Source organism: Musca domestica, unplaced genomic scaffold (assembly GCF_030504385.1).
Source record: "Musca domestica strain aabys unplaced genomic scaffold, Musca_domestica.polishedcontigs.V.1.1 21, whole genome shotgun sequence".
Lineage (NCBI taxonomy): Eukaryota > Metazoa > Arthropoda > Insecta > Diptera > Muscidae > Musca > Musca domestica.
Window position 1 is genome coordinate 9,347,779 of NW_026712258.1, and position 18,085 is coordinate 9,365,863.

General features: G+C 33.9%; 2 protein-coding genes and 1 long non-coding RNA gene across 3 annotated transcripts; 2 read left to right on the top strand and 1 right to left on the bottom strand.

Moving 5' to 3' along the window:
* Positions 1-2,199: 2,199 nt before the first annotated feature.
* LOC101894184 (uncharacterized) lies at positions 2,200-12,005 on the bottom strand. The gene is made up of 4 exons (XM_059122666.1): positions 10,787-12,005; positions 5,226-9,421; positions 2,602-2,763; positions 2,200-2,548 (listed from the first exon to the last, which is right to left on the bottom strand). The coding sequence occupies exons 1-4, from the start codon at positions 11,846-11,848 to the stop codon at positions 2,335-2,337; spliced, it is 5,634 nt and encodes a 1,877-aa protein (XP_058978649.1). The 5' UTR covers positions 11,849-12,005; the 3' UTR covers positions 2,200-2,334.
* A 1,219-nt stretch (positions 12,006-13,224) lies between these two features.
* LOC131802451 (uncharacterized) lies at positions 13,225-14,058 on the top strand. Its single transcript, XR_009342196.1, has 2 exons — positions 13,225-13,550; positions 13,679-14,058. It is a non-coding gene; the product is annotated as an uncharacterized LOC131802451 (long non-coding RNA).
* A 1,152-nt stretch (positions 14,059-15,210) lies between these two features.
* On the top strand, positions 15,211-17,587 carry LOC105262469 (uncharacterized). The gene has a single exon (XM_011297603.3). It carries the CDS (start codon positions 15,433-15,435, stop codon positions 16,423-16,425), a length of 993 nt encoding a protein of 330 aa, XP_011295905.1. The 5' UTR covers positions 15,211-15,432; the 3' UTR covers positions 16,426-17,587.
* Positions 17,588-18,085: the final 498 nt, after the last annotated feature.

Below are 18,085 nucleotides of genomic sequence, written 5' to 3' on the forward strand. Positions count from 1 at the left end.
AGGTGCAAGCTTCTGCAGGAATACCGTCTGTTTACTTTTCGCATTTTCCTTGCAAAAGAGAATAAAACTACCTTACTCTCTCAGAAAGAAGTTGCTGGACAATTTCTGCAGGGAAAGTAACCAGACAATAGGTGTGTCTGGTTACTTTTCCTGCAGGAATTGTCCAGCAACTTCTTTCTGAGAGAGTAAGGTAGTTTTATTCTCTTTTGCAAGGAAAATGCGAAAAGTAAACAGACGGTATTCCTGCAGAAGCTTGCACCTAATCAGCTGATCAAATCAAAACAAACCAATTTGTCCCCCATCAGGAGAATTAAAACAAAGGAAGCAATACTAATTTTACAAGTTTTTTAAATAAAAATGTTGGAAATAGTCTTTTATTTTCTTATTACATATTAACATTTACGTTTTTCACATTTTGTAAAGTTTTTCTCCAAAAACTATTAGTCTTGCTAATTCCAAAAAAATATTTTCAAATTGAAAGCACAAAAAGAAATAAACAAACCATAGAAAACATCTGATTGAATGTCGATGAATGAGAAGAAGAAGAGTTGCAAGTGATTGCAAGAAGAAATTTGTCCAGCAAGAATTTGCAAACTCTCACTGAAAGAACTTTCAAAATTTCTCTCTCCAACCGCTCTCTCTTGCAGAACTTTCGGGTTAACAGACGACTTCCAGTAACAATTTGTAACAATTGTTAAAAATTTTAGGGTAACCAGACACACCTATTAATCATTAGCATGTCATTGATTTAGACAAAAACAAAAGGTAACACATAATTCATCTTCTGCAACAATATCAAATAATTCAAAAGCGCATGACATTTAATTGTTTATTATTATTTATTATAATTTTTTATTTTCAATTTTACAATTCTTTTTTATTTATTTTTTTATTTTTATATAAAAATAGTACGAGATAAAAACGAAAATTTTGCCAACCCTTCTGAGATAACTAACTAAACAAGAGGACATGTTATAATTAGCTAATGTAACAAATGAAACAGGACAAAGAGTAGAAAGTAAAAGTAGACAATTTGAAAATTGATATTAGTTTAAACACAAACAAGCTCTAAAAACACTACACCAATTATCACTTACAGCCAGTTGTTTTATACCCTCCACCATAGGATGGAGGGTATATTAAGTTTGTCATTGCGTTTGTAACACAAAATGTATATTTATTTTAGACCCCACAAAGTATTTATATTCTTGGTCAGCATAAAATTCTATGTCGATTTAGCGATGTCCATCCGTCTGTGGAAATCACTCTAGCTTCCGAACGAATTGAAGTAGATTGATAAAATTTTACTAAAATCTATATTGTGGACTTTTGGTATTGAAAATGGGTCATGAAGGTGCACGTTTTGGTATAGCACCCATATAACGGTACCTCCCGATATTCGGTACTTTGTTGATTTTTGAGACATTATACACCGGAATTGTTTCAAATTTGGTATTTGATGTTCGAAATGGATGCTTCAGCCTATGACAGGGGATTGTCTGTGCAGGTCCAAATCTTCGTATAGCCCCCATATAACGGTACCTCCCGATATTCGGTACTTCGATGATTTTGGCGACATTATACACCGGAATTGTTTCCGATATTAGGTATTTTGATGATTTTAGCGACATATTAACTGGAATAGTTTCAAATTTAGCATGATTTTGCAAATAATGGCTTGTGGTAAAAATTGCCTATGCAGGTCCACGTCGTCGTATAGACCCTAAATTAAGGGCTACATTCGGTATTTTTAAAATTTTAACAGAATTTTTTATTTTTTTTTTTTTGAAAGTTGCCAAATTCATTCCAAATGGTGGAGGCTATTCAAAGTTCGGCACGGACGAACTTACAGCTTTTTTACTCGTTTTTTAAGGTACTTTAACGGATCGTTCGTATTCAAACGAATTTATTTTAGCATGGGTTTTTACAATAAATTAAAAAAAACTCTCGTCTATATCCGTAAAGCTTTGATACATGGCCTATATAAGGTCGGCCAGTAAGACCATCTGACGACCAAGTTTTCTGTCAAAATATATTTGCTTCCATGCCGAACTTGTATAGGACATGCTTTGATATATCAGGGTTTCCATAACCATTATTTTGTTAATTTTTTATTTATTTTCATTGGTATACCTGGCGTATTTGTTTACGTCACGTCGAATTTTATGTAACGCTGTTAGACAAAATATGATTATAAAGTTTGGTGTAAATAAATGTTTTTTTAATATATGTATATTACGAAAGTTTTTTTATAACAATAATATAAAATAACAAATATGTATGTGGGTATTAACTTCTACAATCGTTGGCAAAAATACAGAAACATTGTTGATCTCATTTATTCCGATGTTCCTTTCGGCGACCAAATTTCATGTCCCTTAAATAGTGTATACTCTCATTATTAATTAAGGATAATATAGTTGATTTTAAGGTGAGTAATGATGCCAATTTATATTTGAGTGTAATCGACGAAACCATTTCAATCAGTTGAGAAATATTTTCATCCATTTGTTTGGTTATACGATTCTGTTTTCCATACACTTGAAATCTAAAACAAAGCAATATTAATGATATGATTTTGGAATAAACCGAATAACTCACCCTTTGACAACGTTTTCTATAATATCATCAGTAATATCAATTTGTTGGAGAAAATCAATAAAATATGATTTATTTGTTAGAATTATGTATTGGGAGAGAAGTGCCTCTGACCAATTGATATCGTAGCCATAGGCACGACTAAGTATCAAGGATTGTGACACACTGAAAAAAAGAACATTATAATAGTTTAATTTTTGGTTAGCTTTAATTATTATATATATATATATATATATATATATATATATATATATATATATATATATATATATATATATATATATATATATATATATATATATATATATATATATATATATTACATAAATACAAAATGACGAAACGCCCTCTGTTCAATATTTTCAATAACTGACTTAATTATTATTGCGAGAAATATCAGATGTCGACCAAAGACACAGAAATATAAAGATTGGACCTTATAGATTTAAGAAAAGGCAGCGCATCTACATATTGCTTTCCATGTAAACAGTGAAGAAAGGAAAAGTCGGGCGGGGCCGACTTTATGATACCCTGCACCACTTAGCGTGTATAGTAGAGCTACATATAACGAATAAACGCTTTTATGGGAATTTATGAGAATTAAAACATACCAAATATGATCGTTTTTGAATGCATATTATTCATCAAAATCCATCCAATTTGAGCTGATATTACACTTTTTAGGCATAATAAATGTGAAATCGGGTGAAGATATATATGGTAGCTATATCCAAATCCGAACCGATCTCTGTAAAATTTAGCAGAGGTATTTCAATGCTGCATCTGATAATTGGTCCAAATGTCGTTGTTGTGGAGAGTGTTTTACAAAATCGGATGAAACATATATATGGGACCTATGTGTATATATAAACCGATTTTCACCAAATTTCATACACTTTCTTCTAGGCTCCATTCAATTCGGGTTAATATTAACCATTTGAACCGATTTCCACCAAACATTTTTCCAAGCTCCATTTGGTTATATGTGTCAAATTGCAATCAATTTGGCCTAATATTACACGTTTGGCGCACTATAAAAATCAAAGGACGAAGGAGCTATATTTAAAAGTTGACCGATTATCTTCAATTTCAATATGGTTCGTCCGATCGATCGGAAAATAAATGCGACCTGTACATTGTTTACAAAAATACATTGACAGACTGACGAGATACAAGTATCAGAGTTTTACGTCGAAAAATGTAAACATAACAATTAATTTTCAAAAATGATTTTAATCGCAAAAAATTTCATTTTTGGAATTTGGATTTTTAAATTTAAAATGCAGAAGAATAGTTTTCAACATCCCTTTCAAATTGAAACCAAACTGCATATAGACATAAATTATTCTACAGTTTTCAATTATAGGAAACGTGAAATATACGATTTTATTGCCTAATGTGGCGTACCTGCCGTAGGCGTGTTGTTAAGTATAACATCGATCTATTATTAGGCAAAAACATTGCCCTTTAGTGAATTTTTACAAAGACTTAAAATGGTAAAGACTAGACAAAATGCATTCTGAGAAAATAGTTAATGTGAAAAATATGTAGAGGCGCTGCTGAAAACAGAGATATGTTAGCATAAAAAACTAAATTACAGAGGAGTTTTACTAAAAATATTTTCTGTAAACCAAAATTCTGGCAAAGACATAGAAGTATAAAGATTGGACAAGTCAGAGTCAAAATATTGTCACCAGTGGTATTTGCCTCTGTTGTGACGATATCATAACAACATAATCACCAATGTTAAGTTATTTTAACAGAAAATGCAATTTTCAATTAATTGAAAACGTCATTGGAATACAATTTTGTGCCCAGAATTTTGGTTTGCAGAAAATATTTTTAGTAAAACTCCTCTGTAATTTAGTTTTTTATGCTAACATATCTCTGTTTTCAGCAGCGCCTCTACATATTTTTCACATTAACTATTTTCTCAGAATGCATTTTGTCTAGTCTTTACCATTTTAAGTCTTTGATTCTGGGCACAAATTTGTATTCCAATGACGTTTTCAATTAATTGAAAATTGTATTTTCTGTTAAAATTACTTAACAGTGGTGATTATGTTGTTATGATATCGTAACAACAGAGGCAAATACCACTGGTGACAATATTTTGACTCTGACTTGTCCAATCTTTATACTTCTATGTCTTTGATTTTTATATCAAAAAAGTATATGTGTATATCAAGAAATGGGATTAATCACTAAATGTTATATAGAATTTGTCACTAGTATTACAATAAGTCAAATCACCTGGGGTTTGCTGCTACCTGTAATAATTGTACCATGATTCCATTATTTTGAAAGAAAAAACTGGTAAAAATATCAAAACTGTTTGATTCTAGCAAGTGCTAGAAGATGGATTTTAGATAAGGACCTAAAGGGCAAGAATTTATTTAACTCTTATTCAGAATTGTTTGCCAACACCCTAAATATGGACAGCGTAACTTTAAAAACGCGGAAATGTTATTTTCTTTTACATCCACATTTAACAAAAATATTTTCACTTCTAATTTTATCAAAACCTAATTTCACGAAGAGACATTTATGACAAGAAAATACAGTTTCGTCCAAGGTAAACGAGGTGTAAAGTCGAACTTATTTAACAATGTTTCATTTATAATTACCTTAACTCGTCGTTGACTAAATTTTTAAATTGTTGGCGAGATTTTAATTGTATTACACATGGGCACAGATGATTACCCGAAGGAGATGACGGTTTTTCAAGTCCCTTGGTGACCAAGTCAATTTGCATTGCTGTCAATTCAGCCTTGGCAGCACTTTTTTGTGCCAGTAACAATTTGGTATCCTGCAGGTAATTTTCTGCGGCATGCACAAAATATTCGAGTGATTTATTCAGTTGAATAGTTACATCAGAACTACAGATTAGTTTCACGTTATCGCACTCGTCGGATAGACTTGACGTATTGTAGACATTTACTTGAATTTCTTCAGCATCTTGATTCCACAATTCGGCAAGATCCTTATACATCAAGAAGTGTAAGGCGGCTAATTTGAATAGTTCCTTTCCCTGTTGTGGTGCACAATATTCCCGTAGATATGCCAAAATCGCTTGTCGCAAAGTAATTGTCTTTTCTTCGTCGAACTGCCCAAGTAGAGATTCGAACTGTTCGTTTTCAATTAATGTATCAAAACAAAAATACATCTCCCGATAGCGCCCAATTCCGGTCAACATACGTACTATCAATGACCAAGATTTAGCCTGAGCAAGAATATTATTTAAGGCTTTGGCACGATTTAGGACATTTGCGATTCCTTCCATTGAACATTCGTGCACAAAGGCTTGGTGAGCTTTAATTAGTAGTTCCACATAAATAATGTTCTGCTTTTTATGGGAAAGGACTTGAGGTGGATGTGTTTGATTCAACGCACTGGATGTTATTTCTGAGGCATTTATGCTATTGACGTTACCACTGTTGTTTGGCAGTCCATAGCGGGCAATTATTTCCGCCAGACGATCAAAATAGATATTGGAATTGTATGGTTTATTGTCCTGATATTTACGGTAGGCCTTGAGAGCATCACAATACTCCAATAGACATGCACCGAGCTGCGTACGATCCGGAGTCAATTCCAAAAACAAATGTAGATCACGATCAATATTATATCCCCATAAGTCGGCATTACGAAACGATGTCTTTGCCTGTTGATCAGGACTAAATATATAAAATCGCGGCCTCACAATAGCGGTAGTAATTTCAAATGCCAATAGTTCAGCTATTTCTTTCGGTTCCATATGCGTTGATGTTAAGATATCGCTGACCACTAGTAGACGATGCAGACAACCCTCTTCGGCTATACTTTGCAGCAATATATGAACATCTTTGGTGCGCAAAACGTCAATATATTCCTTGTCCAGATACATGGCGGCCCTGTAACAGCTGATGATGCGTCTTGCTATATTCACCCCATATTTGAGTTTCGATGCAATACCCTGCAATATTGTTAATGTTTCTTGTTTTTCCTTTGAAGGAATCTCTTCGAATTCTAGAGTAGAACAACTATCAGATAAATAGGCACCAGCACCTGCACCGCCAGCAGCGCCTGGCGTCGAGCAAAGCGTTCTTTTGGTAAACTTGGAGAAAGAAGAACGCTCAATTTCACTCAACAATTGACGTTCATCTGCGGACATACAATACACCGTCGACATGGACTCTGCCAATGCCATACAAAAGACTATGAAACGTAAATCCAAAGGCCGTATATCGAACAACTCCTGAAGTCGCAAGGCCTCAACAACATCTCCCTCATCGAGTAATCGATGCAACAAGTCTTCTAAGCGTCTGACCTGCACTTCGTTCAATTCAATTTTATTGCTTATATTCAAATCTTCAATTCCTGCTAATTCTTTGAGCTCCAAAAATGTTTTGTACAGCACCCTTCTTTCGGACAACATGATTTCTTCATAATATTCGGAATGATATAACGTCAGATCGACGGTACCACCTTCGTCCAACAATAGATAATTAACAATCATGTCGTATTCGATTTGGTCGCGGTCGAAAGATTCATTAGGAAACAGGCGATGATGTTTGATAACATTTAAAGCTTTTTGCAAAACCGTATAACGTGATTTGTAAGCGTGCACCGGCAAATGAACTGATGCATAAAGCAAGAAGTTGACCAATGTTTCGGGCGGTAAAGAATGAGCAGCTACTTCGCTTTCATATTGGTTAAATGGAAACACATAATTATCAAAGTTATCTGGCGAAGGCACTTCCAATTGACATTCCAAGGAAGTAACCCATTTGCTATAGATTATATCACTTATGGGCTTGTGTAGTAGAGACGCTAAGCGTACTGCGGTATCATATTCCCTGGCGGCCAAAACGCAGTTGAGAATCCGCTCATATTCCTTAACATCACTATGTTCGCCAGTCAAAAGTTGGATGAAGTTCAAGGGGAAACGTTGAGCCATTGACCCATTGAACGACATTAGAATATCACAGAATTGTTTTAAAAGGCAGAAGTCCAGCTGTCCCGTAATGTCGCTTAAACCCGATTTGCAAACACAATTTAAAAATTTAAGTTGATCCACGGCAGATTCAAAGTTGCTCTGCGTGTGCAACAACAAGAGACGTATGGTGCGCTTCATCAGTTTCTCACGTTGAGGTCGAAAGTTCAAGGGCAAGCGAATTTCTTCATTACTCCATGCTAAACAATAAAGACGCAGTTCATGGACATTTGCGTCACCAAATTCATTTTGGGTTGACAATTGTAGGAAACGGAAGAGATGAATAAGCCCGTTATCTGGAAAGAAAATTTCAAAGCTCCGGACAAGGGCGGTAATATGATTTTGTGAAATTAAATGGTCTATTAGATTCCAGGGAAATTCCTGTACGTTATGGGAGAATCGTACAAGATTGTTCCATTGATCTGTTGTGACTCCCAACCACACCAACCAACACCATTCTACATGAGTTGAATTGAAATCAGCGGAAGCTATCGAAGCAGCCATCACAGCCATTATGGGCAACTGTTGCGCTATTGAGGTTCTTAGAAACTTGACAATAGCTGAGATGGGCTCATCGTTTTTATTTTGTAGTTGTTGCAAAAACGAAGTCACATCCAAATCAGGTTCAATACGTGGATCGGAAGAACTCATATTCATAAGGATCAAGGCGAAAATATCGGGACTACCATTGGTACAATCTGCAAATATATGTGCGCTTTGGGTCATCGAAGAACTCGGAGCGCCTGGAAGTTCATTTCCAGACGCCATGGAGGATGTTAATGTTTCCACTGAAGTGTTTATGGCTCGTCTATCTCCCGCTGTCTTCTTTTGTCTGTTTGTTTGTAATTGACGTTTTGTAAGGCTGGAACGTCGCTTCATTGAATTCCCCTCCAAATTGCTGCTCGAGAATGAGGATAATGCCCTCAACAAATGATCCCCCATTGGAGAATTTTTGAAATATTTCCCCAACAATTTGATCTGTTCCAATGGTATTTCAAAATAGTGCAATAACACTAACAAGTGCCAATAGTCACTTTTACTAGCATAACGTTGCATTATCAGGGATCCATTGTCTTCAAAAATGGCACTGTTGTGTGGGACAATAGCTTTACATGCCATGATTGTACTGTACTCAATGAGAGGGAATATTTGTGTGTCATCGCCGTTTGCCAATTTATCCAACAGTAAACGTTCAGCTTCGTTTATGACCGATTTTAGATCTTTCTTGTCAGGGCACACGTTCGGATAGTGTGCATGCTGTAAGCACTGGCGCAGTCTCAGAATACATCTCAGTTGCTGAGTATCGAAACCAAGCATTTCACAAAACGCAATACAATGACTAATAACATCCGAATCGGCGATGGGTGTCTGTAATGCCAACTCGTAAACACTTTCACAAGTCGTAAGCAAATGAGTTTTTGTAATTTGGGCATAGTTTTGTAACTGTTCAATTAACATCAGATAAATTGCATAGGCACTTCTCGATTGTTTTATATAATGTACGAAGTTTAAGCGATGATTGTTTTTATTCATCTCCCCCTCAGCAATCGGTACTTTGCTGAAGGTATTTGCGTCCCGGCACAAGCGATTTACATCGATTCCTTTGAATGTTTTTATTAGATCATAAATTGTAGGGATACTCTGTGGATTGACAGCAGCGTTATTATTTTCGTGATACAATACAACTTTGAGATATGTCAATGATTTCAAAATGCCCGATGCTATGGAGCAGTGTAGGTTAGCCAAAGTTGGTTGGTTCGTGAGAAACTCAAAAAGTGTAGCCAATGTCCATTTATCACAATCATTTGAACTAATATCTTCCATATACTTCGAGGTGTGATGGACAATCTGAAAGTAAACAAAATTAAATATTATTAATAATTGCTTGTTACGAATTAGTGCATGAGGATGCCTGTTAGTGTAATGGGTGTGTGAACAGCAAATGATTATGGAAATTTGTACTTATAAGATACGAAAAGTAATAAACATATATTATATATCTGGTGTGAATATAGAATTTAACGGCCCAGTCCTTCTGGAAATAAGTGTTCGATTTTCTTTCCAATACTTATATCATGTCCGTCAAGATAAATTTAATTAGCAAAGATACAAACCAAGTTGATTTTTTCTCCGGTTCAGAAAGGGTTAAAAAAGAGTGAGAAATCATTTTTAGTTTCTGTTCTGTAGACCAGTGTGCCACCAAGGAAAATCAATATTACAAACGGAGGGTGATAATATAACACATTTGGGGAAAAATTACACATGTATCAACTTTTTTTTAATAGAAGTAATTTTTTAACAAGAAATACTATGTATCCCAAAAACAAATGTAAACTCATTTTATATCAAATGTATGTAATAATTTATAACTAAAACATGTATTTGTGCGTGTTTCTGAAATTTGATTTACGTTATTTAAAAGTGCTAAATATTCGATTACCTAAGTCTGGAGTATTCCCCTATTGAATTATTATTTTCATATTACTCTTTATTACAGAGAGCAATATTTGCTGATCGCTACCAATATGATGAATTCATTCCGGCGAAGAGAATGATCACTTAGCTTTTGATATGATATTATACAGGAAATGAGAATCATACTCACTTCCTGTCTTTCCCAAAAGTCATAAGTTAAATATTCCTTCTGCAGTAGCATTTGCGAAGGGTAGGATTATAAAAGTGTTAAAAATAGTAAAACTATAAATTACACGTGCCACTAATATAACTTAAATTACCTTTAATTTTTCTCTGGTTTACTACCCCTCTCTCTCTCTCTTTATTAACCCTTTCTGAACCGGAGAAAAAATCACATTAGTTTGTATCTTTGCTAATTAAATCTAAATTTATCTTGACGGACATTACTTATATCATTATTAAAGTAAAAAACTTTGGTTCATTATACCTAGTACCTCACGCACATTTCAACATACCTCATATAAAGTGAAGGAAGTAGTCGATATATAGTGGCAATCTGGAATCTGGCACTTGTAATGTTTATATCAGATTTAGGTCAGATATAGAATGGGCAATTTGGCCCACTTCTTTGGAACCCCAACAGTTTGATTAATCATAATGTAAATCAAAATAAATTTAAATAAATGGACATTGGCTGAGGGCAAAACCGACTGGTACTTTTTAAATTTGCTTTAATACAAATGTTTTATAAGTTGTACGATGTAGTTTGCATACCATTAATTTTATGTGGCTTCTTACCTTTTTAAAACCTTCCAAATCTTCTAGTTCATTTGATTTGAGAGTAATTATAAGATTAAGGAGGGTCCCATTTTCGTCGACACTTTCAAGCATTTCTTCCAATTGCCGAGCAGTAACAAAGTCATTCAAAAGCAGGTGATATAATCCTCGTTCATAAATAAAACGACCCATTTTTAATGACCTGATGTACTCCCGATTTTTAGTTATGCTATTGCTAACGCAGATTCTTTGCAATATCGTTTCTACTTGATTTCTTTCGTCAGCGAAAAAATATCCAGCTGATGCAAATAAATTACGTAGTACTTCATCGTTTTGGCTGCTAAGGGAACGAATAGCATATTCGTACATTTCCGCTTCAATGGACCACTCTGTATACTTATGTTCCAAGGCAGAAAGACTTGTGGTGAACGGAAATGCGCTATAGTTCGATTGCTGTAAATTACACCAAGAAATTATCTCATCAATTTGTTTTGTTTCTATTAGAAAATTCCACATAACAAATTTGTTGATGTACTGCAACAAGCTTTCATTGCGACTCTCAAAATACAACGATATCATTATGTGTTGTTTTGTTGCAGTATCTAACGCCATCAGCGATTCCAAATTTACTCGCCTCATATGTTTCTTTACATCCATCATTATTGCATCGGATTTCTTTAGCTTTTCCAAAAGGTTCCAATGAAGTTGCAAATTTTGCATTTCGCCCTCAAAGTTTTGTAGTTCAATTTTTCGCAAATGATCTATTAGTAATTCGCTTAATTCTGGGTCATTGCATTCACACGCAAACTGATAGTAGAAACACTTTACATCCCGATGGACATTACGAAGGACTATTTCAGCTTTGCACACTAATCGTTCATTTAAAAGTCGTGCCACATACGTCTGGACGATATCGTGGAAAAACAGCTCGTAATCATTAACAGGCATTTTCCTTTTTTTAGCCCAATACGAAATACACAAGTCGACGTGTTCACCTTTGGTGGCCACCTCCTTGATGAGAGCCAGCTCACTAATCCCAGACCAAGACTTGAAAATTTTTTCTCGTTCGTAGTTGCTAGCCATATTCAATTCCGTTTTTGTGTAGAGTTCGATGATAATTGACTACCAGATAACGTTCCAACATTCCATTCATGCAACGAAGTGCAGTGGAACTTGAAAGCAACAGATAAAAAATGTTTTTTGTTTGTTTTTTTATGAGTCTTCTTCTTTTCATTGATTCACAGCGAATTGATAACGCATTATATTTTATATACATAGAACCATGGTACAATAAGGAGGTAGAGTAGCTTCGTAAGACTACAGAAATACAGCCCTGAGACTATGCCCGCTTCCTGTGAAATTTGCATGCAACAAGTTGTTTTCAGTTATTCAGTATTTTTCCTCATTTTTAAAATAAGTTAAACGGCGCGAAAAACTAAAATCCTTTTTATTGTACCATGACTCTGCCCTTCCCTTGGTTTTATTGTACCATGAATTTGGGCATGGTACAATAAAAAGGTAAGGTAAAGCTCCCAGCTGATTACAATTTTTTTCTAAGTGTGTCCGACTTCTGCCAATTTTGTGTATATATTTGTTGTTTTGAAAAATAAAAACAAAATATTTTCGAAACCAATGATTGGAAGAAACTTAATTGCGGGTCGCGCATTTATAATATTAATCAGATTTGCCATGAATTGTTGTACCATGAATTTGGGTGCCAATTATGACAAATTTAAAATTCATTACAATTTCAAAATGTTGCGGTATTTTTGCCTGCGATTGTGGAAGTTAAGCTAGAATAAATAAAGTGCTTATCTGGCTGGCTTAAGTCATCGGCTGGCTTCTTCGAAAATGAACAAAGGAGCCAAGGGCCAAAATCGAACTAAGTTAAACTATAACTTCTTTGTTCATCTACGAAGAAGCCAGCCTATGACTTAAGCCAGCCAAATGTGCGCTTTATGTATTTCCACCAAGGGTGGCCCGGTCCGTACAATTTCTGTTACTCTTGAAGATAGGAATGGTTGATAAACGTTTCAACGTTTGTAATTGGAAAATATTGCAATTGGATGAATTTAGGAAGTATCAATCTTTACAACGGTTGATAGATTCTAAGATCACCTTGATTTAATCCATGGTACAGTGAAGACAAGGTAGGCTAAGTTGGAAAAAGTTGCAAGTAAAGAGACCTGCCTGTATGGATTGTAATGTCAGAATTTCCATGGTACAATGAAGAGAAGGTAGGTCAACTTTGAAAAAATTGCAAGTATAGAGGTCTACCTGTTTGGCTTGTAATGTCAGAAATAGTATCAAAACAATAACAAAATCAAACAACTTTTTGCATTTATTTTGAATAAAAAATTGAAAACCGCGAAAACTAAATGAAAGGTTAACACTTCTTTTCAAAACCAGGTTCTATATATCTCTAAAGAATTATTTCGCTACAAAAACTCAACATTTTGTCGATGCATACGATGAAATAAACATTTTGAAAACATCCGAATTTGAATGTTTTCTGAACAGTTTTTTTGTTATTGAAAAGAAAACACATTCCTGGTTGAGAGTTCGAAGCGTGCAGAACAAAAGGAACAGAGCTGTGAAGAGCCCTTTATTTTCCTTATGCAATTTGCAGACAGGTATTCTAACCTTTGGAACACAACTGGACTCACAATTGGGATATTCCTGATCGCTTGGACTTCATAGCTGCTGAATGGGCACATTTTGTCTTTTTACGTCTGTGGTGTCCTGCATCTGTCACGCAAGTAAAACTACCTCTCAACCAGGTGTCGTGAGTTAAAAACCTTTTCATATAAATATTACAATATCAAATAAGCAAACAAAATTGAACTACAATTCGACATTTGTACTTATGTACTATCGTTTTCTTTTTACACCATTTTTATACTGTATTTGCAGTAATCGGAAAATTTATATTGGCAATCCATTTTGTAACAAACGCTCATTGGTTTGTAATCGTTTTCAAGAGTGGCCAACCATTTTGGAAAATAAAAGCATTGGACTGGACTTTGCAATCCATGTTGGGATAAACGCTGATTGGATTGTAATCGATTTCACTAGTGACCAACCAGTTTGGAAAATAAATTCTTTGGAGTGGAGTAATTTGGCAAATCATTTTGAAAAATAAACTTATTGGACTTGAGGTGACTTTCTACAAATTTACCTTAATTTGGAGTACAACCTGGCTTTTTGTATCCTGAGGATCGCCAACGCTCTCTTCAACATAGGAGAGTTCGCTTGACAGTCCAAAAAAAAAAAAAAAAAAAAAAGAAAACACATACATAAACAAATAAAGATGACATATTAAGCCAAGAAAATAAAAAAAATTGAAATCATATTGTATCATAGCCCTACCTTGATATCATTGTACCACGAGAATTTCTATCAACAAATGCAACAAGTCATCAAATTAAATTAACAAAAACGCAAAAACTGAATAAAAGTGTACGATATTTTATAAATCATGCTCTATATCATGGTACAATGAAGAGAAGGTAGGCCAACTTTAAAAAAATTGGAAGTATGGAGGTCTACCTGTTTGGCTTGTAATGTCAGAATTAGTATCAAAACAATAAAAATCAAACAACTTGTTGCATTTATTTTGAATAAATAATTGGAATATTTTGAATGAAAGGTCAACACTTCTTTTCAAAATCATGTACTATATATCTCTAAAGGATTATTTCGCTTCAAAAACTCTAGATTTTGTCGATGCATACGTTGAAATAAACAACCCGAATTTAAATATTTTCTGAACAATTTTTTTTGTTATTGAAAAGAAATCACATACAAATACAAATAAAGATGACCTATTAAGCCAAGAAAATAAAACAATTAAAATCATATGGTATCATAGCCCTACTTTGAATAGAAAACAGCATGCCATCTCTGATTTATGAATATAAAATGGATTTATAAATATACATTTTGAAAAATGTTGAAAAAATTCTAAAGATATGATTGCATGACTTTACCTTCTTAATTTTACCATGATTTACAAAAAGCCTGCCATATCTCTGCAAAATGCATTTATTTTAAAAGAAAGATGTAATAGTGAAACCCCGATAATGTAAACTTTATACTTTACTTTTTCTAAAGTAAGGGATAACAAAACCCGACTATAAAGAAAATATATTGTATATACTCACTCTAATATTGAATTTGTTGTGTCATTTGCTTTTGTTATTCTAACTTGTCTTAGATTATAGTTCTTTTTATATTTATTATTATTAAAAAAAAAATTATAGAAATTTAATAACATTTTAACATTCTTGAAGATCTGGAACAGAACAGATGTTAAATGAATAATTTCCTAAAATAAAAAAAAAAAACATATGTTTTCATGGCTTTACTTTCTTAGTTCTCCATGGGAAATTGTTATGAAAAAGATAGATAGATAGATAGATAGATAGATGGAAAAGAGTGGCATTATCAATTTGACAATACGATTACCTTGATCATTTTGCCGTGGTCTTGTGTAAACCTCATAGTGAAATCATATTCTCCTTGAACTCACGTTGGTGATTATTAACATTTAATAGATGTGGTAACATTGACATGAGCGTTATTAAAATCTCTCCAATTCGTTTGAAACTAGTGAGACATTTGCAACCAATTAAAGTTTAATAGTTTAATAAAGTAAGCAGTAAGCTATGGATACAATGGCCACAAACACATGTGACGAGAACTCGCCTGCTAAAGGAATGCTCAATGCCAAGATTTGCTTTTTGGAAAAATCTAAGATAGCAAAAGAAAAACGAGAACGACAACCAAACTGGACGGAGACAGAAAAACAATTGCTTCTTTCACTGACCGAATTGCATAGATCAACACTGGAGAACAAAGGAAGCGATACTATGACTATCAAACGTAAATCACAAGCCAGGGACGAAATAGCCTTACATATGAAAGAAGCCGGCTATAACCGGTCGAAAGAGAGATTGAAGCAACAATTCGGACGCATACGGAGTGCAAATAGAGCAAAAGAAGCTATGTCAAAAGCAAAACCACTAGTTGTAAACACCAATTTGAATATGTCAGCAAATGGTTGCCTCAAGTTGGCCCAGAGTAACCAAGAATATAATGAAATAAAAATGAATATACTTCAAGAGGAGCTTAACATTAAAAATGAAATATACTGTTCAACGGATGATACATGCGAAGAGCAAGATCTAAATCAACTAGAAGAGATGTGTAATACTTATGGTCCTGAATTGGAAAATGTTCAACATTGGGGCCAAGACAAACGCCGTGAACATGATATAAGTGCGACACCTTCTTCGGCTGGAAATTATTCAGTTGAGCACATCAAGCGTACAAAAAGCATTTCTTCAATGGAAAAATCAGATTTCGAACACATAAGACGCCCAGTAAAAAATGAAAATTCCTTTGAAATCAGAGGAAGAAGAGTTAGCAACATTTCTCCAATCAGATTGTCGGGTATTCGTGTTCCATCCACTCGAGAGGGACGACTTCGCCAAGTGCATATGTATCGGATTGCAGTGGAACGAGAACGTATACGCAGCTTAAAAGAACAACAAAGGCGTGACCGCATAATACATCGCAAAGATGTTCAAATTCAAAACCTGAAACTGAACATTCTTCGAAACCTATGTAATCAAAACAAAGAAAATCAAATCTTGTAGTTATTATCCACATGTTTATTTTACGTCAGTGTAGCACATTTCACCGTCATATGCATGAAATAAATATAATTATATTTTCTTGATCAGCATAAAATAATGTAACAATTTAGACGTGCTCGTCATTCGGTTGTTCATCTGTTGTAATTATGTAGATAAAATTGTACTCAAATGTTTTTTAGGTTCGTCGAATTTGTTGTTGAAAATAGGGCTTCATGTTTGGTATATAATTATAGACTATAAGGGGGAATGATTATATAGGGATAAATCGACAGTTGTACTAACAGTAGACAGGAAAAATCTTTGTAAAGGACAGTTCACATAGTTTGTCCAGATTTTGGTGCATCAGTGGATAACGATATAGTGAATATTGATGACTTCAACCACATTGTACAACGGAATTGTTTTTAAATTGGTATATGTTGGTCGAAATCTGTACCATCTTCTATAACTGGAATTTATCTATACTGAGGAATTTATACGGGTCCGTACCTTCCAATATTTGGTATTTTAAAATTTTATTTGATTTTTAAATGAAAATTTTTGAAATTTTGGGCAGGAGTGTTGCTTTCCAATTGTGCAAAGTTTGGACCGGCTGAACATAACTACTTTTTACTTCATATAAATAGAGATTCATAAAACAACAGGCATTGTCTTGCTTTAATTCTATAAAAGCGAAATAATCCTCTCAAACGACCACTTGTTGGTGTAGCGCCGCCCCACAATATGCTTCCACAAGAATTGGTCTGTTCAAGAACTGCAAGAATGTAAAAGTTATTACTGCGATAACCGAATTTCCCTTTATGATATCGACGAAAATTGCAAAACCGGGAGATTTTTGTTGGTTGTATGTAAGGTGAGCATTTATTATAATTTGACATAGGCAAAAATTAATTAGGCAAATTAATAGATCCGTCGGGCTGTGCTACACATCGCAATTTTGATCGATTTTTACAAAATTAAAGAAACAGTCAATTTATTTGGTAACAAAGGCAAAGATCCTGCACAACACATTTCCCATAATTGTTTTTTTACTTTTAATGTGCAGAGGTTAAATGAAGCAAAACTTACATCGTTTTAAAGACTATGGGCTGATATATATCATTTTGTCTTTTAAATAAATAACATAGTTGAAAGATAGACAAATGGATTAATAAATAAAATTAGAATATCGCACCATATTAACAATTAATGCATATTGCAAAATGTCGTGAGATCTAAAATTATGATAATTTCATTCCCAAAGTTTATTCTCAGTTGAAGTTTATTAGATGACCTAGCGTAGGATTCAAATTAAAAATTCGTTTCATATTAATGATAAGATTCATTATATATATATATATATATATATATATTTCTTCATCAGCGCAAATCGTTTGAGTGATGTCCGTCTTTTTGTTATACTCACATTATCTTCCGATCGAATTGATTCCCAATTCCGAACGTTTTTTTTGATTAAGACAAAATTGAAAAGTATATATGGAATGGGTTTTATTCTTTCAGTTTGATTTTCTTTTGACATTGTAGAACAGGATGTAAGGACTTATTATTTTTATTTGTATATTAGTATTTTATATCCTGTGGATTATATTTTTCGTTAATCACCGAAATGTAAGTTGCTTACCGACAATCAAAAACAAAACAAATCAAAAACAAACAAAGA